Source organism: Diabrotica virgifera, chromosome 4 (assembly GCF_917563875.1).
Source record: "Diabrotica virgifera virgifera chromosome 4, PGI_DIABVI_V3a".
NCBI lineage: Eukaryota > Metazoa > Arthropoda > Insecta > Coleoptera > Chrysomelidae > Diabrotica > Diabrotica virgifera.
Genome location: NC_065446.1, coordinates 246,114,309 through 246,134,346, shown reverse-complemented (window position 1 = coordinate 246,134,346; position 20,038 = coordinate 246,114,309). Strand labels below are relative to the sequence as shown.

At 31.8% G+C, this 20,038-nt stretch overlaps 1 protein-coding gene across 1 annotated transcript in view; it reads right to left on the bottom strand.

Annotated features, from left to right (window-relative positions):
* The window catches only part of LOC114334373 (uncharacterized), an 81,310-nt gene extending 65,616 nt beyond the window's left edge, over positions 1 to 15,694 (bottom strand). The window contains exons 1-2 of the mRNA XM_050649510.1: positions 15,667 to 15,694; positions 11,306 to 11,439 (exon numbers count right to left, since the gene is read on the bottom strand). Of these exons, the coding sequence (XP_050505467.1) occupies positions 11,306 to 11,439; positions 15,667 to 15,694 (162 nt within the window). The remainder of the gene's footprint in view (positions 1 to 11,305; positions 11,440 to 15,666) is intronic.
* Positions 15,695 to 20,038: the final 4,344 nt, after the last annotated feature.

Here is a 20,038-nt window from a genome sequence, read left to right as displayed (position 1 = left end):
ATCGTATGCTTGGCTCGAGTGCTGGTAGGCCAGGGTTTAAATCCAGCGCCGGCAAGAACAACTCGACATTTTTAAAATGTCTATAGGCCCCAGGTCGACTCAGCCTAAATAAAAATGAGTACCTTGGGTAAAATCAGGGGTAATAATAGGCGGTTGAAGCGTAGCACTAGCCCTGTTACCTTCCTTGTATACCGTAGGCCCTAAATATAGCAGAATACCCTGCTATAATCTCAAAGCCGCGTCAGCGGTATAAAACGAAAGACTATTATTATTTATTAGTTTTGTTATATTTATGTTATAGTTAAATCCCGAATTTTAGGCACTCCTAGGTTTGACTAGGCAATCCTCAGGTCTGACTGACGGTCTTAGTCAAAGCCCGAAATAAATTACAGTTTCGGCCTTTGACTACTCAAACCTAGGAGAGACTAACTAAGTTGGTCAGGCAAAGGTCGAAATTTAATTTTATGAAATCGAGGTTTGACTAGTCAAACCCCAAACAGCTATTAAAATGTCGTAATTTGTTAGACTAGGTTTAATAAAAAGTCATTTTTTAATTTTAATGTTTATTATTTTTATATTGTCGTAATTAAAATAAAAAAATAGTGTTTATTCTTATATGTTGAGGCATTATTACATTTAGAGTTGCACAATACGTTAAAGTAATTAGACCTTTTACACTTACGTAATTTGGAAGAGCATTTCTTATTGCAGTAGCATTTTATAAATCCTTGTCCTCCAAATTTAGAATCTTTTGTACTAATTTCTCTTAGAGACAGAGGCAGCTTAACCTCTGGAACATCTTCGAAATTAGAAAATTTCTCTTTGCATTCTCTTATTTGATTTCTTGAAAAAAGTGTGTTTATTGTTCCGTATTTCATACCAACTCTATATAAATCGTCAATTATTGTTTTATCTTGTATGATACCCAAAATATTTCAAGCATCTCTTTTGTCTCTATCAGAGGTGGGGATAGGTATTGTTACAGTTTTTCCGATCGTAATTGGATACATTTTTTTCCCGTTTATTGTTTCATAGCATTAGGCTGGGCATGAAGACCTTCAATCGCATTTTCATAATTTATATTTATCTTTTCTGTCTGTGCACAACGCATGCTCGAACGCGTACCAAGGAGATGATCGAAATATTTTGGGTATCATACAAGATTAAACAATAATTGATGATTTATGTAGAGTTGATACGAAATACGGAACAATAAACACATTTTTTTCAAGAAATCAAATAAGACGATCCAAAGAGAATTTTCCTAATTTCGAAGATGTTCCAGACGTTAAGCTGTCTCTAAGAGAAATTATTATAAAATATTCTAAATTTAGAAGACAAGGATTTATAAAATACCACTGCTATAAGAAATTCTCTTCAAAACCATGTAAGTGTAAAAGGTCAAACATATTGTGCAACTCTAAATGCCATAATGATAATGCCTCAACAAGCGAGAATAAACACTAATTTTTTTATTTTAATTACGAAAATATAAATATAATAAACATTACAATTAAAAAATTACGTTTTATTAAACCTAATCTAACAAATTACGACATTTTAATAGCTGTTCAGGGATTGACTAGTCAAACCCCGATTTCATAAAATTAAATTTCGACCTTTGCCTGACTAACGTAGTCTGTCCTAGGTTTGACTAGTCAAAGGCCGAAACTGTAATTTATTTCGGGCTTTGACTAAGACCGTCAGTCAGACCTGAGGATTGCCTAGTCAAACCTAGGAGTGCCTGAAATTCGGGCTTTGACTATCACATTTATACCAATTTCACTTAAATTACTATATTTGTTTCTTTCAAGTAGTTTATGAGTAATTTAAATATTTCCATTTTATGACAACTTAGTAGATATTCTATACTAATTGGAAAATGCACTTGTGTTTGTCGTAAATCGTAAAATAATTGATTTATGTTTGGTAGAAAATGGAACGTGCTACAAGGAATTTGACCCGTGATGAGTAGGTTCAAGCAGTGACGTTACACACCGAAGGGCTTTGCTACCATACTATCGATCGGAGGTTGGGTGCTTCATATACATCAAGCTCCCGTATTTTTCAACGCTTTAGAGAAAATAACGACTACAGCAGACATCCTGGACAAGGTAGATCTCGAGTTGAACGGTCGTTCAATTAAATTATGAGCTTTAAGAGAACGATTTACCACGTCACAGAATCTTTTAATGGACTTAGTGCGGTTCATAATATCCAATCCAGCATTGGTACCGTGAGGAAATATCTTGTAGAACATGACTTGCATATTCGAAGACCAGCTACAAGCCTAGCATTAACTCCATACCACCGCAAAGCTAGATTTCAATTTGATAGAGCACACGTAAACTGGAATATTGACGACTAGGAAAAGTTCTGTTTACAGATGAATCCAGGTTTTGCCTCTATAATTCCGATCGAGGTTTAAGAGTAATACGACAACTAAATGTGTAATATAGAGCGACTTTATTTAATAGAGGGTCTATTATGCTTTGGGGAGGAATTTCTTTAACAGCGCGGACAGATATTGTTCCTTTACGTGGAAGTTCTTTAAACAGTGTAAGGTATATAACTGACATTTTATGTGAACATACAACATCTTTGGTTCATGTCCTAATTAGTGACATTTAAGCTGTAAAAAGTACTATTGTACTGTAATGAATATACAGGGTGTCCCGAAAAGAATGGTCATAAATTATACCACAGATTCTGGGGTCAAAACTAGGTTGATTGAACCTCACTTACCTATATACAATAGTGCACACAAAAAAAGTTACAGCCCTTTGAAGTTACAAAATGAAAATCGATTTTTTTTCATATATCGAAAACTCTTAGACATTTTTTATTGAAAATGGACATGGGGCATTCTCATGGTAGCAGCATCTTAAAAAAAAATTAAAGTGAAATTTGTGCACCCCATAAAAATTTTATGGGGGTTTTGTTCCCTTAAACCCCCTCAAACTTTTTTGTACGTTCCAACTAAATTATTATTGTGGCACCATTAGTTAAACACAATATTTTTAAAACTTTCTTGCCTCTTGTACTTTTTCGATAAGCCCAGCGTTTATCGAGATATTTTGAATATTTGTCGAATCCACCACATATTTGTATATGGTTAAGTGCGGTTATAGAGACATGTTAATAATCTGAAAATTTATTTATAATTTACATTGTTAGGTATATTTTGAAAAAGAAGCCACATCTCGATAAAAGGTGACTTATCAAAAAAAGACTAAGAGGCAAAATAGTTTAAAAAATACTGTGTTTAACTAATGGTACCACAATAATAGTTTAATTAGAACGTACACAAACATTTGGGGGGTTTAAAGGAACAAAACCCCCATGAAATTTTTATGTAAACATATTAAAAAAGAAGCCGCATCTCGATAAAAACTGGCTTATCGACAAAATACTAAGAGGTAAAAAAGTTTTAAAAACGTTGTGTTTAACTAATGGTAATAAAATAATGAATTAATTGGAACGTACACAAAAGTTTGGGGGGTTTAAGGGAACAAAACCCCCATAAAATTTTTATGGGGTGGAAAAATTTCACTATAATTTTGTTTTAAGATGTTCCTGCCATAAAAATGATGCATGTCCATTTTCAACAAAAAATATCTAATAGTTTCCGATACATTGAAAAAAATCGATTTTCATTTTGTAACTTCAAAGGGCTGTAACTTTTTTTATGAGCACATTTGTACTAAAGTAAGTTAGGTTCAATCGAACTATTTTTGACCCCAGAATGTGTGGTATAATTTATGACCAATCTTTTCGGGACACCCTGTATAAACTTTTAGTGTGAATTCAAAAGTACGAATATATTTGTTAATGCTTTTATTCTTTTATTCGATTCTTCGATTTGGAATTTATTACATTGCTTATTACGTTCTAAATGATAGTAAAATCGCAATCTTAATTAAATGTTCATCTTACACCACAGTCCTTTTATAAATTATCTTATATAATATTTATTATATAATTATTTATTATATAATATAACTAGCACTGTATATGCTAATAAGGATCCCTCAAAAGTGACCTTCCACTAACGCCAATAGTTTTCAGCATTTAACCGACAAACTGTCATAAAATCGTTAGGTGAACTACACAAAAGATATATTCTTATTTCATAAAGATCCCTTTGAATCGTTCCTAAATGGATCGATGGATTGAATCGATCCCAAACTATATATATACACCGTTTTTCGGCGACAACGCCCTTCGATAGGGATCTATGGAGGAGTATCACCAAGCCGCAAGCCCTTATTCCTTGCCGTACCGCTCCTCAATAGGCCGATCAGACACCAGTTTATTTCAGACTAACTCGTAGATTTTTATTAATTTCAAATGACCGGTCTGGGGCTCGAACCACCAATCGTATATCCGCTAGAATTGACGATCGAGCCCACTGTGCGCCTTTGTCCACTGAACCGTCCCAAACTAACAGTGTGAATTGGGCAGTCAAAATAGCTTCTACAAGAGCTTTCTTTACGAAAGAACTTTGACCAGATTTGATTTTAGTAATGCACCAAAGATTACTTACTCTTTACACATTTGTTATTGCTTTTCGATAGTCTTTCGATAGTCTTTTTTATCTCTTCGAAAAGACTATCGAATACAATCGACCACTCGTTTCAACATTTGTAGATTTCCATAAAGCCTTTGACACGGTAGAATTTGACAAAATTCTGGAAGCGCTACAAGCATGCCGCATTGACTACCGATACACAAGGTTAATTTACAATACATACAAGAACGCAACTATGTCGGTGAAACTACATAAAAACACGGACCATATTCCAATCGGCAGAGGAGTCTGACAGAGTGATACCGTATCGCCTAGACTGTTTACCGCTGTACTAGAATATGCTTATAAAAAACTTAACTGGGAAGAGGGAGGTCTGATTATTGACGGTAGAAAATTAACAAATTTGAAATTCGCAGACGACATAGTTTTATTCTCTGACAACCTTAAGGAGATATGTAAAATGCTACATGAACTTCAGTTAGTGTGTGCCATTGTAGGTCTTAAAATAAACATCTCCAAAACAAAATTCATGACAAACCTAGTACCTAGCGGAAATATCAATATTGGAGACAACGAAGCAGAGCTAGTGGAAAAATACATATATCTTGGACAAGAAATAAAGATCACAAGAGACAACCAAACATGCGAACTACGAAGAAGAATAAACCTAGCATGGGCAGCCTATGGAAAACTCAAAGACATATTTAAAAGCGATTAACCAATTTCTTTAAAACGTAAAACATTTGACCAATCTGTGATGCCTGTGATGACTTATGGTGCCGAAACTTTGACATTGACAGCTACAACTTCTAACATGCTGCAAATAGCCCAGAGGAAAATGGAAAGGTCAATGCTGAGTATATCGCTTCGTGACCGAGTTAGAAATGAAGAATTAAGCCGAAGAACATGAGTTACCGATGTAATTTCCCGAATTGCCACCCTGAAATGGAACTGGGCTGGACATGTCGCCCGAATCAGTGATGGGAGATGGACGAAGAGATTACTTGAGAGGAGGCCGAGATTAGACAAAAGAAGAAGTAGAGGAAGACCAACTACTCGTTGGACTGACGATCTCAAGAAAATGTCTAGAAATTGGATGCAAAGTGTTCAAAATAGAGCACAATGGACAAACATGAGGGAGGCCTATGTCTAGCAGTGGACGCAAAGGGCTGGATGATGATATTGGTTTTACTTTTTTAATCCAACATCAGTGGGTGGTCCTTAGATCTGGAATTTATTACATTAATAATAACGCTCTAAATGGTAGTAAGATTGCAATCCTAATTTATCGTTCATCTTCCACCAGTCCTTTTAAACATTTTCATATTATATAATATAACAAGCACTGTATATGTATATGCTAATAACGATCCCTCAAAAGTGACCTTCCACTAACGCTAGTAGTTTTCAGCATTTAACCGACAAACTGTCATAAACTCGTAGGGCTAACTCCACAAAAGATATATTCTTATTTCATAAAGATGCCTTTGAATCGAGTTTAACTGCTGCGAAGGTAGATCCCGACCTCGGAGCCATCGACCGAGGTTGCGGGTCACTACTGTGTAAACTTAAAGCAATTAGACCCTGCCTCATAGAATCTATGGGACTATTAAAGGACGTGGACATTTAATTGTTAACCGACCAATCTACTTGCCTCTATGTACACTTATTTAAAATTTAAGATCTATGCTCTCCAAAACTAACATCACTTCTGAACTGTTACATGCCGGAAGAGATTTTTATTTAATTTTACTTTCTAAAGCCGACAGAAAGAACAATTCAATGGATTTTGCATATTACTATTAATACGTGTATGTCGGACTTTTGTCTTTCAAAGTAAAAAGACACTTGCTCAACACATATACTACACACTACACTAGGTATCTGATTGCAAAATCAAAAGTACCATGCTAATGGCCACTAGTTGTCGAGGCATTAAGCTAAATAAAAAAAGAATATGTGTGTACTTTGTACGCACGTAAGAAGTTATACTTCTATTATATTATTTCTTAAAAATAAATATACTTTAAACAGTTTGTTTTAATTTTTTGAAGTTATACTTCTTTACGATCGATATGAGGGTGAATTTTTATATGTTAAAACCTACGTTCCCGGCGCATGCGCATTATAACTTTGTTCTGATTGGATGTTCAAATGCCATGTCAAAAATTATTCAATATGTCGGCTGTGGCAAAGCTGTGGTTTGATTATTTATGGTTGTTGCGTTTTGAAATGTGTGTGAAAAGAAACAACAAACAAAAGTTAGTTAATACTTATACTGCGTTTTTAAATAGTTTTTATATTATATATTTTTGGACTTTTGGACTATTTTGGACAAGGACTCATTCTAATTTGGTAAGTAGTGTTTATTATAATCATATTGTAATTATACATTTGGATTAGGTTGGAATAAATTTATTTTCTCAAGAATGGGGATTTTAGAGAGAAATCCGAAATTAGGTCCGATTTTTATTTTTAAATTATGATTTTTTGACGTAGATTTATTTATCTAGTAGGTATGTAATGCTTTGATTTACATGCTTAATTTGATTACCAACAAAAGTTCTACCAATCTTCATCTAATATATTGTTTTCTTACTGTTTTGTTATATTTTAATATTTTCTTCCACAAAAATCAAACTACATAATTTGATTTAAATTCAGAATAACAGTAAAACGTTCAGTTGACCTATTTTTTCGCATGACAAATAATGAGCAATTGGATGAGTGAGTCTAGGCTTCGATAACGAATCAAAGCGTCCCCAAATTCACGGGTTCGAATCCCGAGGCAAGTTTTTATTTTCTTATTTTTTTATGCATTTTATGATTGTAAGTATATTTATTATATAATTTTTTTTTCAGAAAATGCGTATTTAAAATGTTTGCCAACAATTATTATCGTTCAGAAATCATTTTTTCTTTGTGGCATTTTTCAATGTGTTTGTGTGCGTTTTATTCTTTTATTTTTTTAAAGTTTTGTTATTGTCTTAATAAAAATTTTTGGAAGGTAGTAAGTATTAAAATTAGTTTAATATTTAAATAAAATATAAATAAACTAAAAGACTAAGTTTTAGGTATTTTAAGTATTTTTATAAATAAACTGTTTAAAGTACATTATATCAATTTCGTTAAAATCACATAATATGTAATAGAAGTATAACTTCTTACGTGCGTACAAAGTAGACACACATTCTTTTTTTTAAACACCAAACTAATTTTGTGCTTACCGCTTTCAAAAAAATAAAAAAAAGTATAGGATTGCACTGGATTCGAACTCACGACCTCTCGATCTCTGGCCGAATTAGTCGAGGCATTGAAGCACAAAAAAAGGCCTTACTCTCGATTTTTGGCGCAGTAAGACGGATTTTAATGCAGTTTGGTGCGTTGGATTCGTGAGAATGTCAGGAAATTTTGTGAACTATTGTAATGAATAAGAAATCTGAAATTGCATTTGTGCATAAGAAAAATTCATTTCAAAAGTGCATTTTGAAATAGGCAATTATTATAAATTTGCAACCCGGTAAATAGTTAAGCAACATCCCCATTAATTATTTTAATTATTTTTAATTATTTTTAATCATTTATAAGTCCATATAATAATAGTCTAAGATGTCAATAACCATTAATAATAAACAAAAAAAATTTCCTTATGTGGGAATCGAATCAAGTACTAACGGGTCCGTAGCTAAATACACATACCGCTAATCTACGCAGACACTTGCTAGACAACGGCGATATTAGGTATAAACAAAACAAATTGGTAAGTAAAAATTGTAAACAAAATTACTACATACTTAAATGTATTATAAAATTAATATATTCCTAAATTTTAGAAGAAACATTCGTAAATAGGTATTATTAATATCTATTAATGTTACTAAATGAAATATAAATATTTTGACGTTTCACAATTTGACAATTCACTTTTAACTGCAGTGCCTTAAAAATTTTAAAGCACCGGTGCTTTAAAGTAGCATTTTTAACGCTCCTATGGAGTCCTAAAAATTGCATTTTTGACACGTTTGTAGAAAAATATATTTAAAAACATTAATATATTCTTTCCACACCTTTTCTGGACTGATAAATACATAAATTAAAACATTTAGTAACGTACTCCACACTTCCTGTGTGCGCAGATTACTAAAATTTCACCCTCAATGAAATCGCGCCTAAAGAAGTATAACTTCAAAAAGGCAGTATAACTATTAAATAACCTTTGTTGTTTCTCTTCCCACAAATTTTAAAACGCAACAACCTTACATTACATAACCAAACCGTCAACTGTCCACACCACAGCTATGCTACAGCTGCCATATTGGATCATTTTGACATGTCATTTGAACATCCAATCAGAACAAAGTTATAATGCGCATGCGCCCGGATCGTACGTTTTAACATATAAAAATTCACCCTCATATCGCACGTAAAGAAGTATAACTTCAAAAATTCGAATTTTTCCTTCATATTTTGACATTTTGATTATTTAAACAATGTTCCGGACCATTTTGAGTGGTAGGATAACTCAAATATTATTATTTAAGTTATTTTTAAACTTATAAACTTTAGTTTATTATTATTTAAGAAATTTTAAAAAATTTCGAATTCCAATTCCATGCTGAAAACTTCAAATTTTACATGACAAAAGAGTGTGAGTTGTGTTTCAAAAATAGTGGAAGATATGGGGAATGAGCTAAGGCCCCGTACAACTACATACATTTTACTGAAGACCGTTCACATGCTAACGCGCGTTTTAGGTCATTAAGACGCGCGTTGGCATGTGAACGGTCTCAAGTAAAATGTATGTAGTTGTAATCGCGCGTTATTAAAATGCGCGTTAAGCGTCTGTCATGTGAACGGGGCCTTAGCTCATTCCCCTTATTTTCCACAATTTTTAAAAAACTCACACTTTGTCATGTATAAACAAATAAAGTTAACGAAAATATAACACAAATAAAGTTTTCACCATGGAATTGGAATTTGAAATTTGTTAAAATTTCAGGAAAACTTTTAGAGAACTATTCGACAGCAAATATTTCTTGGGGATTTTTTGTCCGGGATTTTTTGTGGGAATTTTTTGTCCGGGGATTATCTGTCCGGTGATTTTTTGTGGGAATTTTTTGTCCGGGGATTATTTGTCCGGGGAATTTTGTCCGAGGATTTTTTGTCCAGGGATAATTTGTGGTGATTTTTTGTCCGGGATTGTTTGTCCGGAGATTATTTGTCCTAGCTTCTGCATTTCTTCATAAGTAAGGCAAATTTTTTTTCAGGAGTTTCTTATAACGTTCTCATTCACAGATTCCCAAGCCTCTGCTACCCAGTAAATGACTACCATAACTCCACTGTATAAACTATGGAGTGTAGTGTAGTCCCGATAATAAATGATGTCTTTTTTACAGTGGCGCTGGACCCGGGATAAATTTCCGATATTGGCTCCAACTTTTTGTCTTGATAAACATTGTTTGATCGCACGTCTCAGATGAATATATTCTTTTATTAAAGGGTTTAGTACTTCCTTCTTATTATCATAGGCTTTTATTGTGTTCAAAACGACAGTACTGTACTTAATGATAGGCATATTATTTATGTTATTTTTTATTAAAAGAGTGTTTTAAGGAAATCTGTTTAATCTGAAAAATTCTGTAATCCGAAATGGGGTCAGTCCCAATTATTTCGGATTACCGGGACTCCACTGTACTTTTCGTTTGAAAGATTTTGATTTTACCATCGCTTCATCAGATTTTTGGTGCAATTTCATTACAACAATGAATAGTTAAGTCGTTGAATTTTCTGGAACGTAGTTCGTAAGATATCTAGTTATTAATTCGCAATATAAATCCAATTATGCTCAATTTAATTTCAATTTTGTGGAACATAGTTCGTAAGATATCTATTTATTAAGTAGGGATATGCCGAATTTAATTTGAATTTCTGACAAATAGAAATATTTGGTGGATCCTACTCAATGGTGTTAATAATTATGAAGGGTTTGTCGCTATTATGCAGGGAAACCGAGATTATTCCAACCGAAATATAGATGTTGTTAGAGATTGGTCAAAAATATATTGATATACATTAATATAACACAAAGTACTGTTCGGTGAGCAGAAATAGGTAGGTTTACCTGTACCTACGTATAATTATAAAATTTTAGTTCTCTACTAAAATATAAAGTCATATCCCAAAATCATCTGTAATCAGTATTTTAAGTTAAAATACATATATTCTCTCTGGGAGTTTAATATACAGTAAGCGCCATGCTAGTAGACACACGTGTACCTAATTTCTAGGCGTGGGCTAATCCGGCCCGTTCTCCCCTGTGCCCTTTTTTCGGTTATGTTATGTGACTGTCATGAAACTATTCAAAATAATTATTATAATAATTACATACAAAAGATACATTAATGATTTTTCTGAAGTTATTTCCTTATGGCATTTTTGTAATCAACTATTCTAAATAGAATAGTTGCTTACATTAATAATAATTATTACTATTGTTACTTTCCTTAAAAAACAAACACCAAAAATATTACAATACTTTATAACTTTTACAACTTTAATACAATGACAACAACTATAAACTTCAAATACAGCTATTCTAGAATCTATCAACTTTCGATGTTTATATTTTTTTCTATACATTTTCTGACGTTCTAGACGTCACTAGACATTAAAGTAAACAGTCAAGGGTCCTGAACTGTATAACTTCAATGTACCCGTGTATCTAGTAGCATGGCGGTTACTATATAGGATGATTATAAATTTTATTTTGCTTACCTTCTCATCATTGACGTAAAGTGTAATATTTGTGGCTGGATAGGAGGGAGGGGCGTGACAGTCTGCAATTAGTGGCCTTCCATGTTCAAGACCAGCTTTGTCTACGCTAACAGTTGGTACTCCAACAGGAACAACTGAAAATAAAAAAGTACTTTTAATTTTATACGAATTCAGTTAAATTTTAAAACCTTGTTGTTCTTCTGCTAATGGTATAATTTTATTCAATTCGTTTGTTATCACTTTGGTTGTTAATTTTAATATTGTGTTTAATAAGCTAATTCCTCTGTAATTCCCCGGGTCCGATTTGTCTTCTATTTTGAAGAGAGGTATTAGGATGCTTGATGTCCATTCTTGTGGTATTCTGTTTTATTCTATTATTTTTTGTATTAGTTTTAATAGTTGTTTAGTTAGATCTTGTACTCCGTACTTTAAGAGTTCGTTCGATATTGTGTCCTCCCTGGAGATTTTCTATTTTTTATTTTGTTCAAAACCGTTTCAAAAACGTTCATGGAAAATTTCACGTGGTGTCATTTTTCTGCACGATATCGCTCGAGGTTATGTTCCCAAAGCAGTCAAAGAAAATCTAAAACTAAAGAAATAAAGGATATTAAAGCATCCACCTTTTAGTCCAGATTTGTGTCCTTGCGATTTTTACTTCTTTGGGTCAATGAAAAAGGCGTTAAAAGGTAATCATGTTCAGTCGAACGAAGAAATACAAAACGCTGTCAAAGGATTCTTTAGGCGACATCTACAAGAATTCTTTAAGCAAGGTAAATATGGTTTGTAAGACAATGGGAAATGTGCCTTAATTGTGGTGGTAATGATTTCTAGATGTATTTGTCAATATTTTTTTGGACCAAATATGGGTTTCAATTGAGGAAGCCTTGTATTAACAAAAATTTCTTATTTTAGTGAAAGTAAAGAAAATTATATGTCTTTTGTAAGTATTTAATAAGTATACAAACAGTTAGAGCTTTGCTAACGGCAACATATCAAAAAGGGATACCTGTGCTTCCAGAAGGGCCAGTTCCAAAGTTTTCCAAACCGATTACAAGGAAATTCCCATATTAACTCGTGTTATTTATGGCTACCCTTATTTAATCGTGGGCACATAATCTCAAATTTGTAGACTAATTTTCATAGAAATTGACTTAATAACGTCCGTTAATAAAGTACTTGAATCTAAAATGAAATGTAATTAGAGAAATATGTGGCACAAAAATATTGGGTTGAAAGAACACAAATTAACGATATAATAAATATAAAAAAAACAAGCAATTGAACTTCGTAAGTTCTAAGTTTTCACCCAAATGACCGAAAGTAACTTTGCGTCGATTGATATATATTTTTCACTAATTTTGAGTGATTTTTGTCAAACTTCCGGTCATAACATTTTAACCGGAAATGATATGATTTCCAGAAGTATATAGTTGTTGTATAATGTTGTATTGCTAACGCGTGTCGAAGTATATGTAGCTTAGACTATTTTGAGGACTTTAAAACAGTACTTCCGATTTCAACTTCCAAATCGGAAATATGCGGTCAAATTTATCACCCATAATTCCATTTTTGAGTTCTAAGCTTTCATTCAACATCTCATTTGTCATTATATCTGTTCTAACACCGGAGTAGTTGTGTTTAGGGACGGACAGACAGACATGTGTAATGGTTTTCACTATGTTTTTTAATGTTCCAAAATGGATAAAAACAAAAGAAGTATGCAAAGCTGGAAAGAATATCAAAGGAAGAAATCAAAAAGCAGTGGAAATTCTTGAAAGAATCTTCAGAATAAGAAATAAAGAAAGAAGACAAAAATATGCAGCAATACGTTTTTTTTAATGAAAAAAACCAATACTTTTATATAATATGAGGATTCGTGCTGTAGTATAATTTTGTATAAACTGTTTAGGTATACACTGGGGTGCAAAATTAAACGGACACCTTAAAAATGGGTCATTTGTCATATCTCAGATTTCCTGAACCTGTTGTCCGATTTAAGTGATTTTTTAACATATTATAGCATTTTTCTTAAACAATATCGCTGTAATAGTATTGTTGCTAAACAGTTTAATTTTCATTGTATACTGGGTGTACCCATCAAACTGTGTTTTTTTCTCAAAGTTCGCATCACCCTGTTAGTCCAGAAAGCCACTGCGCATCCGCTAGGAAAAATATTCTGATTCGGATTTTTGCACAATCTTACTCAAAAGGACTCCTTTTAACAAATTTGCATGTTGCCAGGACCAAAAGGTGGTCAAAAATTTTTTAAACGTTTTTTTTTGTTTTTTTCCTAAAATTATTTTTTTTGCATGGAAAAAAGTTTTTTTAGGTTTTTTGGATCATTACAAATAGAAAAGGTCTTTAGTGACTTTTCTCTAAAAATAATAGTTTTTGACATATAAGCGATTAAAAATTGGAAAATTGCGAAATCGGCCATTTTTAACCCTCAAAAATTATGTGAAAAACTGAAAATTTGAATGTTGCCAAGGTAGGTTGTAGATATTCTTTAAACATCTATTGATGAAATCCCGAAGAGTGTTTTGCAATACAATATTCAAAACTCCTTTGTTTTTTAATTGCTAATCAAGAGTGCGCGACACTATTTTCCACCGACAGTATGGTGCAAATGAAAGGAATAAATTCGTTATTTCGTAAACCGGCGTCTTTTAGGAAAATCCCGAAACAGGTCGATTTTTATTTTTAAGTTATAATATTGTGGCATATATGGTATACTAGTGACGTTATCCGTCTGGGCGTGATGACGTAATCGATGATTTTTTTAAATGAGAATAGGAGTCGTGTGGTAGCTCATTTGAAAGGTTCTTCAATTCTCTATTCAGTAATGTAAACATTTACATAATTATTTATACAGGGTGTCTTTCTAATTCTTTTTTTGTCAATTAATTTAATTTAATAAAAATTTTTTGGACACCTTGTATAAATAATTATGTAAATGTTTATACTACTGAACAGAGACTTGAAGAACCTTTCAAATGAGCTAGCACACGACCCCTATTCTCATTTAAAAAAATCATCGATTACGTCATCACGTCCAGATGGATGACGTCACTAGTATACAATATATGCCACAATATCATAACTTAAAAATAAAAATCGACCTGTTTCGGGATTTTTCCTTAAAGTGGCCGGTTTACGAAATAACGAACTTATTCCTTTCATTTGCACAATACTGTCGGTGGAAAATAGTGTCGCGCACGCTTGATTAGCAATTAAAAATCAAAGGAGTTTTGAATATTGTATTGCAAAAAACTCTTCGGGATTTCATCAATCGATGTTTAAAGAATATCGGCCTACCTTGGCAACATTAAAATTTTCAGTTTTTCACATAGTTTTTGAGGGTTAAAAATGGCCGATCTCGCAATTTTTCAATTTTTAATCGCTTATATGTCAAAAACTATCATTTTTAGAGAAAAGCTACTAAAGACCTTTTCTGTTTGGAATGTAAATGTAATCTAAAAACCTTTTTCTACAACCGTGTTAAAAATGCAATTTTTATCACTCCATGCGTGCGTTAAAAATGCTACTTTAAGGCACTAGTGCTTTAAAATATTTTTAAGGCACTGCAATTCGTATTGACCGTATAGACAATTTTGATGTAATGTCAAAAAAATATAAATATGGAATGTCAGTCAAGTTCAAGTAAAAGTTTTTGTAGATATTGTCCTGTAATTACGTTTGTAGAAAAAATATTGTATGATATGCGTGTTAAAAAGTACATTTTTAAGGCACTCATGTTAATTGCAGAATTCGCTATCGCTCATTCTGCAAACTTTCACATGCGTGCCTTAAACGTGTACTTTTAACACTTATATCATAAATAACTATTAAAAAAACCCAAAAAAACTTCTTTCTATGCAAAAGAAATAATTTAAGAAAAAAAAACGTTCAAAAAATTTTTGACCACCTTTTGGTCCTGGCAACATGCAAATTTGTTAAAAGGAGTTCTTTTTGAGTAAGATTGTGCAAAAAATCCGAATTGGAATATTTTTCCTAGCGGATGCCCAGTGGCTTTCTGGACTATGTGAAATATTCTAGCATTTATAAAATAATGAAATTAAAATCCAACTATATCCAACTATAGCGTCATGTTTTCATTATACCATACAAAAAATTAGGTACTTTAACAACTACCCATGTTTTTGATAAATACAGGGTGTTTTTAAATAAGTATGGCAAACTTTAAGGGGTAATTCAGCATGAAAAAATAATGACAGTTTGCTTTATAAACGGTATGTCCGCAAATGCTTCGTTTCCGAGATAGGGAATGTTGAAATTTTTCTTACAAACTGACGAATTATTTATTGCTTTAAAACCGGTTGAGATATGAAAATGGAATTTACTGGGTTTTAAGATGTCGTTATTGCACATTTTTGACATACAACTAAGAATTTAATATTCATCATTGGCGTGCATACCGGTAATATAATTATTAAATTCTTACTTGTATGTGAAAAAATGTACAATAACTACGTCTTAAAACTCACCAAATTTCATGTGCATATCTTAACTGGTTTTAAAGCAATAAATAAATCGTCAGTTTGTAAGAATAATTTTAACACCCTCTATCTCAGAAACGAAGCATTTGCGGACATAGGTTTATAAAGCAAACTGACATTATTTTTTCATGTAGAATTACCCCTTGAAGTATGCCATACTTATTTAAAAACACCGTGTATTGATGAAAAACATGGCTAATTGTTAAAGTACCTAACTTTTTCACGGTCCAACATAACGAATGAATCAAAAAACAAAATTTTGAGAAAATATGAGGCTATAGTTGGGTTTTAATTTGAGTATTTTATAAATGCTAGAATATTCCACATGGTGATCCGAAGGTTGAGAAAAAAACACAGTTTCATTGGTACACCCGGCATACAATGAAAATTTACCTGTTTAGCAATAATATTATTACAGCGATATTGCCAATGAATAAGGCTATAAGGTATTAAAAAATTACTTAAATCGGACAACCGGTTTAGAAAATTCGAGACATCAAAAATAATCCATTTTTAAGGTGTCCGGTTAATTTTGCACCCCAGTGTATATCTCATCCAAATAAATTGTAAATAAATATCCTAAAATAGAAAATTATTTAAAAAACTAAAACAACTAAATGCAATAATTGCACTTCCCATTTTTCGAGTAAATGGAAGCAACATAACCTACAAATTTTCGAAGAGAAATAAAACCAATAATAGTTACAAACAATCAAAAATTTTAACTTCTTTTCATTATAGACATTTCCACTAGCTGATTGTGGTGTAGATATTGTTAGATTCAAGTAACTATTAATAATAGCTAGTATTAATCCCGATTTCTAATGTTTCCAAGCAAAATAAATATCTTAGCCTTAATAACCGACGTACAAAGAATCTGATGCAGACACAGAAATGTGGCCTTAATGTTCTCTAATTTGGTAAATGCAAACTATTCGCAAAAATTTAAATATTTGCTACTTTGACATTTTTTGAGAAAGTTGACAAACTGAATCATAATTTTAGTATTGGAATAATATTTCAGCGTTAAAAGCATAGGCGCAAAATTTCGGGCTAATGTTTTTCTATTGCATTCATTTTTCTCGAATCCTGAGAAAACTAATAAATATTTTTGAAAAATTTAAACGCAGAATGAAATAATTAACTATTTAGATGGGAAATAAGCCACATAAATAGAAGGTCGAGAGTCCCTTCGAATAAACAAAATGTTTCTTTGGAATAAGATATCTGAAATTAAAAATTATACGCAATTTTCTCTTCTTTATCATCCCTGTAACTTATTGACATAAACATTACAGAAGTTTTCATGGACTTTTGCCCTCGGAAATAATGTAATCTTTCATTCTGCGCTTAAAGTTTTCAAAAATATCTTTTAGTTTTCTCAGGATTCGAAAAAAAATATATGCATTTAAAATGCATTGGCCCGAAATTTTGCGCCCAAGCTCTTAAGTGTTAGTAGATATATGTTTTAACATAATTTTCAATAAATACGACGAAGAATATTAGTTTTGTAATTATATATTTAGGGAAAAACATAATAATTAATAAAGCGTTAGTGAAAATAATGATCCATTGACGAACACCAGTGAAATTAATCATTTTTTTTTGTTTGTGTGTCAATGAAAACTGTTATTATCAAAAAACTTCCGACGAAAAGAATTATTTTCGATGATTAACAGCAAACATAATCACTTCTAAATCTATGGATTCGAAAACTGTAATTTCTAATAATGCGCGACAAAAAAATAACTCTGGATGAATGACGACGAGAAAATCTGTTTATATTTATATACAGTGCACAGATTCTAATTTATTAGGAGAACCACGGATGCTTCGTTTGCTTTGAGACAGTTGATGTCTCAACGACTAGAAGAAAAGAGAAGAGCTACATTTGGTGTTTTTAGATCTTGAGAAGGCGTACGACGCAGTTACTACACGAAGGCTATGAGGGATATGTAGATGTATGAAAGAGAAATGGGTTCCTCAGAAGTACGTACTGCTTGTGAAGGATATGTATAAGGCGAAAATAACGTGTGCCAAATTGACCGAAAGTTTTCCAATGAGCGTTGGTTTGCATCAAAGATCTTCACTGAGTCTCTACTTGTTTACTCTTGTTATAGACCAGGGCGCATCTGTAAAAATATTAGTAAATTTTGACGTTGAGAGGTGACTCATATTTTTTTGCAGAAATTGCTTGAAAATAACTAATGTAATAATATTTGAGTTATCCTCCCATTCAAAATGGTCCGCAACATTGGTTAAATAATCAAAATGTCAAAAAATGATGGAAAAATTCGATTTTTTTCTTCATTTTTTGATTATAACTTTAAAAGTATTTATTTCCGAGAAAAGTTGCGCTGACATAAAAGTTGCGTAATTAAATTTTCTACAATATACGATTAGCTAAATATTTTAAAAATTGTCACCCTTGTTGAAAAATAATTTCGAATAAAACATAAAAAACAAGTATTCGCATTTTACGTTTTTTAACCATTTATGCCACACTTAGGACCTTCATGTTTTACCCAAAAAAACTTTATGACATAATAAAACAATATTGTAAATTTCATTAAGATCGGTTCAATAGATTTTGCAAAATTAATTTTGCAATCCAGCTATCGCAAAAAAAATAATTTTTTGAAAATGTTGTAGCACCGAAAATAAAACAGACAGCAAGTTGAATTTTTTTTTACACATAGAACAATACTGTTCCTTTCATTTTCAATTTGCAAAATTAAAATCGGTTAACCATCACGGCGCCAGGAACTTTTTTAAATAAACATTAATTTTTGGTGCAACGCGCAGGACAGCGGATAGTTTACTCTGATTGGGCATTCCAATGACCTTTGATAATGATTGATAAATTTTAATTTTTAGTACATTTCGATATAAATATACAAATTTGTTTATTGCAAAACAAAAACACATACTCTATCCTTTGAAATAACACTTGTTTTAGCAAAAAACTTTCTTTGTTCATATATTTTAACTTATAGAATAAAAGTTTATTATTTTTAAATATATGCAATTGTTTAAACAATATTTCATAAAAAATAATCAAATTAGTTTGCTTTTTTTGAAAAAAAAAATATTAAAATACAACAAAATATCGAGTAAGAAAGTAATATATTAGATAAAGATTGGAAGAAATTTTGGTGGAAATCAACTTGTGTGAATCGAACACCGCTGCCCTGCGCGTAGCACCAAAAATTAATGTTTATTTAAAAAGATTCCTGGCGCCATGTAGTACGTTCTTTAATGGTAAAATATTGTAAAACCTCTAAATTTTAAAGAACCGCTTAGATTGACATGAAATTTGGCATGCACATAGCTAACAAGTCACAGAAAAAAGATGATATTGTGCCGATGTGTGCTTTTGCCCTGGGGATGAGTTTCACCCCTTCACGGTGGTGAAAAATATACGTCCAAAATAAGTCTGGAAATGGATAAACTAACTAATTCTAAGCTAGTTTTGTTCTATAGAGATTTTTCACCAAGTCAATACTTTTCAAGTTATTTGCGAGCGAATATGTTCATTTTTCAACAAAATAACCACGTTTTTAGAGAGTTTTTCGCAAATAACTCAAAAATTAAATATTCTGTCGAAAAAATATTTATACCAAAAATATAGCCTGTAAAAGGTGACAAAAACGGTGTTTGAGTTAGATCTCTAGACCTAGTAGAAGCAGAGTTATAGCTAATGAAAAATAGGTTCATATTCGTCTAATTCCAAGTCGAATATTTTAACATGAAATGACCAAAAAATTAAACACTTGTTGGGGAAAACTCATTACAACTTTTCTAAAGTAAAATAAGCTTTATTGGTATATAAAAAATATCTCTAGCATCAAAAGTAAACAAGTTACGCTCGTAAACAAAGTTGGTCCCTTTTTTTTTGGTAAAAAAATCGGGAAAATCACCCCCTAATTAGCATCTCAAATGAACTTAATTGTTACCAGTTCCAATTTACCAAAAAATTTAAACGCAGAATGAAAGATTACGTTATTAGCGAGGGCCGAAAGTCCCAGAGAATTTCTGTAATATTTATTTTAATAAGTTACAGGGGTGAAAAACTGAGAGAAAATTTAGTGTGATTTTTAATTTCAAATATCTGATTCAAAATAAACTTTTTATTTATTCTAAGGGACTTTCGGCCCTCGGTAATAATTTAGTCTTTTATTCTGCGTTTAAATTTTTCAAAAATATTTATTGGTTT